At 35.4% G+C, this 11,184-nt stretch overlaps 2 protein-coding genes across 2 annotated transcripts; both read right to left on the minus strand.

Annotated features, from left to right (window-relative positions):
* Positions 1-1,406: 1,406 nt before the first annotated feature.
* Positions 1,407-6,631, minus strand: LOC118045349 (transcription factor GAMYB). Its single transcript, XM_035053953.2, has 4 exons — positions 6,261-6,631; positions 4,879-5,254; positions 1,990-2,986; positions 1,407-1,918 (listed from the first exon to the last, which is right to left on the minus strand). The coding sequence occupies exons 1-4, from the start codon at positions 6,278-6,280 to the stop codon at positions 1,725-1,727; spliced, it is 1,587 nt and encodes a 528-aa protein (XP_034909844.1). The 5' UTR covers positions 6,281-6,631; the 3' UTR covers positions 1,407-1,724.
* Positions 6,632-9,805: 3,174 nt separating this feature from the next.
* LOC118045350 (urease accessory protein F) lies at positions 9,806-11,184 on the minus strand. Its single transcript, XM_035053955.2, has 2 exons — positions 11,048-11,184; positions 9,806-10,650 (listed from the first exon to the last, which is right to left on the minus strand). The coding sequence occupies exon 2, from the start codon at positions 10,597-10,599 to the stop codon at positions 9,868-9,870; it is 732 nt and encodes a 243-aa protein (XP_034909846.1). The 5' UTR covers positions 10,600-10,650; positions 11,048-11,184; the 3' UTR covers positions 9,806-9,867.

Consider the following 11,184-nt stretch of genomic DNA (forward strand, 5'->3'; position numbering starts at 1 on the left):
CCGACGAATTTCTGTCGGTAAAAATGGCACATCATCATTTTTTTTCTTTGTTTTAATTATTTTTTCCCCATTGTAATTCCCTCGGTAAATACTAAAGGAATATTTTCGTCGGTAAAATTCGTCGAAAATTTATCAACTAAACTATTCTCTCAGTATTTCTGTTTATATTTATCAATTTTCTGGTAGTGTTTTACAGGTTGTGATTTTGAAATAGTAACTTAAATTTAGGATATTCACTCGGATTTTCTTTGTTTTTCATGCTGTTAAACTAGGGCTGTCTTTTTTCACTACCAAATTAACCAAACTTATATTTTTCTTCTTTCATATTATTTTGGAATATTATCCTAGTGTCACCTTAACATTTTTCTTCTTGTGTCCAGAAAAAATTGCCCCAGCCCATACTATTATGCCGGCCACCTATATAGGTTTACTATATTCACTTTTTTTATCCTTTTTTTTTAATTCTTTTTTAGCCTTCAATATTTGGTTCATTATAATTGAATTTTTTAATTTGTTTTGTTATGGGTTCCATGGCTCTATCACTATCTCTTATCCTATATCACAGGTTTCACAAACTAATCATGATTAACTTGAGTCAATCCGACATCTTAATGTTTTTTTAGAAAAATATTCCATCCAATATGTCAACAATTAAGTATTTGAAAAGTGTTTTGGGCAACATATATGAAATATTTACTTCCTAATATTTTTATAATCTTTTTAATGTTAAGAAAAAATCTAGCCCACTGCGTTCAAAATATTACATTCTATCTATATTAATAAACTCTATAGATAAACTTGATTTCCAATATCTTAGTTTAAGTTTATTCTGTTTTTTTTTCTTTATTATTATTATTGAGAAATAATTTTATTATATTCCCTATCTTTAAAGAACTTGTTTAACTTTTATCAATTAAATTTACTTGATCTAAAAGCGATATTTTTTATTATTATAAATACACTTGATATATTTAATTATATTGATAATAATCTTTATACACAAGCACATACTATTAGCCTCTATAATCTTTAAGTTTTAGATGTTTTATTTTTCTATTTTGATATAGTGTTTTAACTCACATAAAAGCACGAGGCAGAGTAACTGTTTAGTGGGGACATGACGAAGTGTTTATTTGGCCAATTGCAACCAGAGAAAATAGTTGGCCTCTCTTGGCTTCGTTTTCGTCATAACACCTGCATACTGAGAGAAGTGCAGGAGTTTTATGACGAAGAGAAGTTTATCGTTTAAGATTTCGTCTTCTTTGATATTTCGATAGTTTTTATATTTAAAAAAAAATTTAAAATATTTTTTATGGGTTTGTTGTACGGGTATTTTTTTAATATATTTTAAATTAAAAAATACTTAAAAAAAAAAAAAACAATTACCAATACTAAATAGCACAGGAGAGCAAAGAAAAAGTAGTCATTTCGAACAACAGCAGCAGCAGCAGCAACAACAAAACCCACACTTGAATGAATAACATTGCAATGGCATTGGCAGGATATTGTTTCATGTCTAGTCACCTAAGATGAGCACCACAGAAGGTAATTATCCAGAGGCACCAAGAACGTCACAAAATCTTAGGGAGCCTTTGAGGAAAGATAACAAAAGGATCATAAAGGTTACTGGAGTATCAAATTTCAATGATGTCAAAGCCATCAAGGCCATTATCCTTTCCCCAGTTGCAGTTACAACTCAGGGAGCACCTGCTAGTGCTCAATGTTCACGGTTGATCTCCACCAAGAAGGGCCGCTACATCATCAGTCTGAAAAAATTGGTCATTATGGTATTTATTGCTGAACCAGGTCGAGCCGAGCAAAGCATCTGGCCTGTTACAGTCTGTCTGATTGAGAACTTCTCTCGCTTCAACATATGGCAAAAAAACCTGCTCGATTGGTTCGGGCTTGACATTATATGCTACAAGAATCACAAGTTCATTAGTAAAACTGGGATTCCCAACAAGTTCATGTAATCTTAAATATTCTCACCTTGTTCATCCGAGGAGCTTCCACTGATCGGGGTGCACTCGCTAAACAATGAGGAAGCAGAATGACCTGAGGGAGAGTTAAGATCAGCATGTAGTTCCCACTCTGCTGCGCAGGCATTCAAAGGTGAACTATGCACTCCACAACCAATTGGGACAAAAGCATCTGAAGTTTGGTGGCCTGGACATTTTTGGTAGTGTTTCAGAGTTCGTGATTCATAGAGTACTGCCTCCAAGAGACCACTACTTCTTGGCGACTGACCATCTGACTTTGCCTCCTTGGTTGGAGGGGACTGAATAAAAGTATCAACAGACTCAAGTGAAGGCAGTGGGGAAGCAGCTGTTCCCCAGCTATCTTGTTGAGTTTCTGAATATTGGAGTGAAGGGAGCTCTAACTTCGTTGCCCTATATATGGGCTCAGAAGAAGACGAAGAAGAAGAATTGCCATTTAATATGGCATGACTGCCAGGAAGAACACCGCATGATGACTGGTCATAGTTGCTCAAATCAAAACCATATGGGGAAGAAAACCCAAAGTCCCCTGTAATCTTTCCGCGATGATAATCTGTCAATTGATCGAACTCTGGTATTCCACCACTGACACTACCATCGAGACCAGTGAATATGGTCTGTGACTCTCTAAAGCGTTTGGCAGGATGAATTGTTGGGAACACAAGGCCCTGACCATAGGATGAACCTACACCTTGTTTCAGCATGCTGCTTGCAGAAGCATCAAAAAGACCCATTGAATAAGGCAGGACACCTTGATTGAGTGCCAGAGTTTTGAATTCCACTTCCGGAATCTTAAAATGGTCAGTCAGCATCATATCAGGATCATGTGCGTCCCCTGTTTGCAATTTGCCCAAATTTTGACCATCTTTATTCATCTTATACGCTCGCAGACAAACTTCAGGGGGGTAAAGTGGTAAGCCAGCACGTTGCAGTCTCTTTGTTCTTGTATTCCAGTAGTTCTTTATCTCGTTATCTGTCCTTCCAGGCAACTGCAAGGGGAAGGAAATCATAAACACAAAAAAATGGAAGCATGATACAGAAAACAAAGCTGGGAACTTGAGGTTATGTTGGTTTGTATTAAAAACAATATCCAGGAACAAGTTTGTTTCATGTCTCCCATGGTTGCCTAAATGCTGTCATGTATAGGAATTTGCTTAACATATTATGAAATATGCTACCAGCCTACAATACAATGTCTTGTGCGTGGCCAGTATTATAAGAAACAAAAGCTCCAGAATATATTCAATTACCAAATTGTAATTCTGTGTGGACACAGTTACTTCACAAAAACTGAGAGAGAAAAACAAATATGCAGGTTCCGTCATAACATATAAAAGATGAAGTTTTTTTTCAAAAACCAAACTGAGCCTGGGGGTAATTATGAAGGCAGAAAGAAAAACAAGGTTCTGTTATACATGTTTCAAAAAAAAAAATTAATAATAATGTCGTAAAAGATGAAGTTAGTTGAAGCAAATGGATAAGCACTTTAACATATATACAAGAAGACCATATTGTAGTTAATCATGTAGCAGGAAACTTCCATGTATATAATATGATGTGGAGCGTACATAGAGGTTTGGTTCTTTTGAAACTTATGCTAAGCCTCACAGAACATGTACTCCACAAACAGCTTCTCGAATACCTCTTCCCAAGTTTTTTTTTTTTTTTTGAAACAATAGTTACTTTTAAATACAAAATATGAAACCCTAAGATGGAAACATGATTTTTAAGATTAATATATAAGGTGAAAAACCAGCAATATTTCTGCAAATGGAAGCCGCTCAGGAAAAACATAAAACCAGTGAAGTTGATTTCCATTTCTTTATCACTAATTTTTTTGGACTTGGTGTTGATTCTCGACAAACTACAAACTCTGCAGATATCTCCAAAACTAATTAGAGTGACTCATTTAGCCTAATGAAAAATGCATTAAACTGGAAAGAGGAAATCTTTTGATGTTGTAACTAAGATATCTGAGACAACAAAAAGATAATGCAGGTATATGTCTGACTATAAGATTGTGTTCAAACACTATGCTTATTTATCCTATTCGTTTTAGCTGGTTTACATTCTTATCTCATTCCAGAAACGTCAGAATGATTGAAGATTAATTAAGAATTTGATTTTTTTTTATTTTGTTTCTTTTTTCAGTATTTAATTCTATTTCCTATCATACTAGATGAATTAATTTTCTGCCATTTCCTAGCCGTTATTTTACATTAGTAATATTTTTTCTTTTTTTATGTTACATATTTTTCTGAAGGACTGTGAAGGGTTTATTGATGCCTACAAACCATAAGTTATCACTCTTTTGAAGGAGCCTTTTTTTAATTGATAATTAATGAAGAATTTCTATGAAGTTTTCATAGCTCTAGTGTTATTTTCTGATATTCTACACCTTTTGTTCTCCGCTGCTCCCTATTTCTCCTCTCCTCCCAATTTCTTCTTCCCATACTACATTGTGTATGCGCACACACTGCACATGTATGCAAACACGCATGGGGAAGAAAAGACAGACAATGTCTTCTATCAAATCATGTATGCAATTAGCTAGATTCAAAATAAACGCTTGAATATTTATCTGCACATTTCATTGGGAATTTAGTGAGAAGTGTGCAGGTGTTATGTCTGACTGAACAAATCTTTGTATATATACGCATGTTTGTAAAGTATATCTGTTCCTACCATTGCCATATCCATGCCACTTGATTAGTGGATTTTCTATACAGTGCACATCTAAAAAAATCCAACATCTGATCATTGCTGTGTTCCATGAACAAAGTTAGACGGGTTGATACCATCCCCACAACATAATTTAAAAAGATCAAAGTGATAACACATTTATTTGAAAAACCTTTAAATCAGGAATAAGGTTACCAACCTCTGCAGCCATTCGAGCCCATTTGTTTCCCATATTAGCATGGAGTTCAATGATGCGGTTCTCTTCCTCTGGAGTGAATGAACCCTTCTTCAGATCTGGTCGTAGATGATTTGCCCATCGCAGACGGCAGCTTTTCCCACATCGGAAGAGCCCTGAGTGCTTCTGGACAGAATTCCAATTCCCTTCTCCATGCTTCTTGACATAGTCTATCAAAATAGCATCTTCTGCAGAGGTCCATGGGCCTTTCTTCAAAGGAGTAATCCCACCCACCATCCCCCCACCATTAACTTCATCAGCTGCAGGTGAATCTTGATGACCCTTGGACCTCTTATTATCCTCGGTCCCCTTCATCATGCTACTCATCTCATGAATATGCCTGAATAAATGAAATAAGACAGCTTAAATAAAGCTCAATACAGTTCATTTCAAATCAGAAAAGGTAAGTAACATAAAGAGCGAATCAAAGAGAAGAGAATAAATTGTTGTTTATGGACGCAAAGAAGACGACAAAACCCAAAGGTGAAGTCCAAACAATAATGTGAACCGCTAAACATTTACATATCCATGCAATCCAGCAATACAAGTGATCCAAGCAACTCCTTACAGATTACAAAGTCAAAACCAAAACGCTTTTAATACTGAGTCTATGAGATATTATTGCTACACTAATACGACAACTTTGTGAAGATTCTCTACACGAATCCCGCGTAAAATTAATACATTTGGCCAACCCTTTGGCTAATGCATTTGACCAACACTTTGCTATATTTAATTTATAGAAAATTTCTATATTCGAATTTATAGAAAATTAAAATCAATTAAAGCACAATGCTCTCGGTTGTCCAGACTACTTCCTACCTTTCTTTGCTATAATTTAATTGATATCCATTATATTACCACAAACAGATTAAAAAAAAAGAGAGAGTAAACTTAAAAGATTACTTTTACCTGCACAAATTGTTGAAGTCAGGTGAAGGTTGACAAATTCCAAGATCAGAAACTCATCAAATCAACTAATCCCTCTATAATCCCACTAAATCTAACATCACAACTTACAACCACCTCCAAAAACTTGAATGAAACAATGAAGAAACAAAACCCACATAAAAAAACTGAAAATATAAATGCCCTTCTAGTATTAAAACTCAAAAGATTTCGACTAAGTACTGAAACTGGAACAAAGTGATGGATTTACAGTTTTTCTTTCATGTTGTTTTTCTTTACATTTACAGAAATGATAGCTGAAAAGAACCGAACACAATCAAGCTCAACACACTGAAATTCAAAGCTGCATACTTACAGAAACAAGCAATTAAAACAGTAAGGAAAAAAACAAAATATGAAGCACGCAATACTCAGATCCATTAAAGCAAAATACATACCATAAAACTCTACCACACATCCAAACCAAGTCTAGAGTCTGAGCACAGAAGAGGGTTTTTGCTTCTTTCTTGCTTGCTGAGCGGAGTAGGAAAAAAGGGTTTAAAAATAGAGAAAAAAAGGGGCCATTAAAAGCCAAAAAAAAAAAAATGTTAGCAGGAAAAAGAAACCCAAGTTAATTAAAAATATTAGATGGCTAAAAATGAGTAAATGTAGGAGAGATTCAAAAGGAGATATCAACAGCAAAAAAGCTAAATATCTCCTCTTCTTCTTTTTTTAAAAGCAAAAAACAAAAAATAAAATTTTTAGCTTTCCCTTTTCTCCATGGTGTGTACTTCCATGTTCCTCAAGGGAGAGAGACAGCTTGTATTTTTGTTCATAAGGTCTTATAAGGGTATGAAAGGGTGAGGACTTGAATTTAATCATGGCCCCACTTGATCCTTGCGTCTATTAATTATCAAAAATCATCAATCATGATGATGAGTTTATTAATTTTGCTAGCTTTTGATATTAATAAACGTTCCATCTCATTGATGGCCCCAAGTCTTCCAAGTATAGTAGAAACATGCCCTAAGGTTACATAAATAAATTGAGGTATTACAAATGGGACTCCATTTTTCTTCCCATTTTAAAAAATAATAATTAAACTACATTATCGAGGGAGGGAGGGAGGGGGATAAGAAGGATTTCATCTTTTACTATTTTTGATAAGTATGGAAGCATGATTTTCACAAAAATAAATATTATTAATGTTAAAAGGGATAAAATCTCTCATTAAACAGATAGCTAGCTATGAGCAAGTTGCTCAGAATTTTTCCAAACTTGAAATAAGCCAGCAAATCCCACGTTTTTTTTTTTTTATTGGTAACCATTGAATATTGTTGAAATAAAATGTTGTTCCATTGAACACAACTTTTTTTTTATTCAAAAATTATTGCATTTAAAAAAAAATAAAAAAAATGATTTATTTTTATATTTTTAGTGCCTTAAATTAATTATTTTAGTATATTTTCAAATAAAAAATACATTAAAATATAACTATTACTACATTACTGGAAAAATATTTAAATTATTTTTTTTCTAAAAAAAATATATTAGGTGTATCCACAATCACGTTTCTTTCTCTCTCTCTCTCAATTAACATTAAAATCAAGTCATGCTAAGAGCACGTTTGGGAACGTGGTGCATACCGCGTTCACATCAATTTTGATTTTTTTTTTTTTTTTGCTAAAATTAAGTGCGGTTTATACTTTTTAAATCATTTTGATGTGCTGATATCAAAAATAATTTTTAAAAAATAAAAAAAATATCATTGGCATGCATTTCGGCATGAAAAGTTATTTGAAAAGCAAGCGCTACTATACTGCCAAACACGCATTTAAAAAACTATTGCATTTTAAAAATATTTTTTTAAATAAATGATTTTTTTATTTTTTCAATCCAAAATCACCTCTCTCTCTCTCTCTCTCCTCTCTCTCTCTCAAGTAACATGGAAAAGTCAGGCATAATTCAACACAAACTCAAACAGTGCTAAATGGATTCTTAGCACCCTCGGGCTGTGGCCACAAGGAAGCTATGCACCGAGGGAAGCAAAGGGTGACATGGGCGGCAAGTACTTGTCTCAACTGCCTCTTTCGAGTCCTCTGGTTGGTTTTTACCATTCTCTTTGTACTTCAAAAGGCGTTTGGGACAAAAGCTGATTTTATTCCATTTCCACAAGGACCATAACCAATTCAACGGTTCAAAATCTTCCATCATCAAATTTCATGATTTTCAAGGAAAAGCAATCTAAATTACATGACTTTTTTTTGGGGAAGCAAGTTACAAATGATAGGCGTGATATACAAGCAGCACATTACAAGTTAGGCTCTGGAAATTATTTGCCAGATGATGATGATGGTGTTCTCTACAAGTTGCAAGAACATGCACTAGTGATCTCCAAAGTTTTGATATCAAGAGACTCGTGATAGCTTTTGTTTTTTTGCTCAGCTATAAAGAAAAACTCATTTAATTAGTCAAATAACTTTTATTTTTTATGTTGGACTCTCATGCATAATTTGCACTAGTTCATGACTATTTCCTAAATCAACAACCTTTATAAATAAGCACTGGCGCCTAAAATCAAGAAAATGGAAATGGTCTTCTCAAAAAATGATGATACTACAGAAAATATGGAAAGAAAAGGAAGGAAGGGCTTCGCTCAAAGAGTAGTGCCAAGCACAAAATCCACAACCGCAGCCCGCCAAACAGCTTCACCGAGAGCCGCCCACCATCTGACTGGTGTAGGGTTTCAGGGAATCCATTGGAGTTGCAGCTGTTGGACTATTTATTTTACCATTGCCCAAATCACGAATATTTCAAAGTGACACCGTTGTCACCCGTAAATGGAGATGAAACTCCAAGCAGGTTGCAGAGCCAAGCAATCTGTCTCCTGAAATTTGTTTTATTATAGTATAGAAGGCAAGTGCGGAAGGGGTGGGGAAGGGAAATGGAAGATGAAACAACACTTTTTCAATCATAGTTATGGTCTGCAAATTCTTCAGTCAGGTTAAACATCTGGAGGTTTAAGAATATATAGTTGCACTCACTTGATTGATAACAGTAGCAATCAACACCGCCTTGGGGCATAAAGCTTTTCCAAAATGGAGCTTGCAAAATCAACGAGTTCCATGGTCAGCAGCCTGAGAGACAGCATGAAAGCACTAACTAGGACACTGTATGAAATTTGGACTCAGCAAGGCAGTCCACATGTATAGAATGAAAGCACTGCGGGCTGTGCTCTGATTCCCTGTAAGGAGCGTGGAGCAAGGCGGTATTTGAGCAATGGATACCACTCACCAGAAAGCTACACTGTTCTTCACCAGTTCACAATAGGTGACCAGTCGATTGCGATTCTTTATATGAAAATGAGTGTGCTGCCAATGCCATCCACATTCACAGAGGAAAAGAAGCTCATTAGGAGGAAGATAGAATTAAAAGATCAACGACAACATTCACACACACACACACATCAGATATATAGCAGAACTTTTTTTTAACATCCGAAAATTCAGCCATGCCCACGAGCAACATTACCACCTAATATGAACAATAACAAGCTTTATCATTGAATTATGAATGTACTAGTGAAAAATTATCCAAAGGTATTCTTTTCCTCGACGCACTAACTGGAGATAGTAATTGAAGAAAGCAAACCTCAGCACAAGGCAGGGTTGAGAAATAAATTAAAGAACGCATGTTCTGTCTACTCAGTAGGTAAGTCTCAAAAGCTGTATGGTAGTTTTAAATTTTCTACACGTTAAAAATATATGCTGCATGGTGGAGTGGAATGTATTGAAAACAGCAAGGCAGTTTCTCAAATGTTTTAGTATCAGAAACTTCTTCTCAGTTTTGTAATTAATAAACTAACCATGGAGGAGCATGTTTGCAGCACAAGATGATTCTGCAGTAATTTGTTTGTACCCTGGCAGTTACACATTGTTATAAAGACTCAACCACCATTGCCTATCCTCCTGACATTGACGGATTGCTAAAGCCTCATAGCATAAGAGAAGGCACAATCGAATCAGAATTTCATTTTGTGTGGGAATTGTACATTTACATAGGACATCAAGAGCAGAATAATCTTGAAAATAAATAGCCATGGCATCCCTGTAAAGTATCAAGCAAAGGAGCTGTCTGACATGCATCCTCAACCTCACGGTTCATCCACCTTTTTAGCATAGTTTCTGCAGCAATAGACACCTGATGCTGCAATACAGCAGCACCAAGAGGTCCCACCAAATTCAGCCTTGTTGCAGCTGAAAAGGCATCTCTCATTGTGATAAACATGTAAGCTCTCTGAGAAGTTTCACTATCCATGCCTAGAAGCCCACAAACAATCCCAAAGACAGGAGCATGGTGAAAAGCAACAATCCCAGAACCAAGAGACATCTCTCTCATAATTTTAAGAGATGGGATTTCTGTAAACACGGCCGCAGCCACTCTCATGAGCGCTGATCCTTGTGAAACAGACGCCTTTCGACTTACTTCATTAGTTAAAGTAGCATCAAGCATTCTATCAAGTTTCCGCCAATTATCCAAATCCGGACACATTGCTGCGGAGTACACATAAGGAAGAAGCAAACTTCCCGTGTTCTCCAAAACATGAATTACATAAGTTTGGAAGTCTTCTGGATTCAAAATCACACGTGCTTGAATAGCTGCCTCAATACCAAACGAATGAGCAAACCCACCAGTAGGAAGAATCGAATCGATCAGTTGCCACTGGCTCCAATGCAAAGAAAAACTCGTAGAAGCAGGTTTCTCTTTTGCTCCATCTATTCCCTTCTTGCCTTCCATTGGAAAAATTGAAAAACCAGCTTGGCCGCAGGCAAATACTTAGCAGATTAACTATCAAAACAAGAATCAACAGCACAAACCAGCAGAATGAACAAATTATTTTATCAGAATATAATCTCTAGGGATGCAAGAGTTTCCAAAATCTATAATTAACTCAGCTAATCTTTATGCCCATTTTGCATATCCTGACAATAAAATTATCAACATCTGCCATCAGCCCAGTACATCAAATCAATTATAGAACGTCAAATTGTTTGCAGTTTCAGGAATAATACACAGAGAAGATAACCAAAATTCAAATCAGAAAAAGATGCAAATCAAACAAAAAGATATTAAAAAGGAAAAGTAAAAAAAAAAAAAAAAAAAAACCCCAGATACGCAATCTGTATGAAGAACTACAGATTCTATGGAGGTCAGCAGGGACTTTATGAAGCGAGGAGAGACTTGCCTGTCTTGTTTTCTGTAACCGCGACCTTGCTGCGTGAAAATTCGACGTTGACTCCTTATTTCAAGTGTTAGTTTCAATTTACCCAACTTCTTTCAATTTGGTTCCAAAACTAGAATCAACCTTAAATATAAAAAAGT

This window comes from Populus alba, chromosome 1, assembly GCF_005239225.2.
Source record: "Populus alba chromosome 1, ASM523922v2, whole genome shotgun sequence".
Taxonomy (NCBI): domain Eukaryota; kingdom Viridiplantae; phylum Streptophyta; class Magnoliopsida; order Malpighiales; family Salicaceae; genus Populus; species Populus alba.

What these genes read in the sequence shown, in the direction of transcription:
- LOC118045350 (XM_035053955.2), bottom strand. Translation starts at nt 10,599, where the DNA reads ATGGAAGGCAAGAAGGGAATAGATGGAGCAAAAGAGAAACCTGCTTCT.
- LOC118045349 (XM_035053953.2), bottom strand. Translation starts at nt 6,280, where the DNA reads ATGTGTGGTAGAGTTTTATG. An exon ending in ATGTGTGGTAGAGTTTTATG is followed by an intron (nt 5,255 to 6,260) that starts GTATGTATTTTG and finishes TCATTTATTCAG; the next exon opens with GCATATTCATGAGATGAGTA. An exon ending in AAGCTCCTCGGATGAACAAG is followed by an intron (nt 1,919 to 1,989) that starts GTGAGAATATTT and finishes TGATTCTTGTAG; the next exon opens with CATATAATGTCAAGCCCGAA.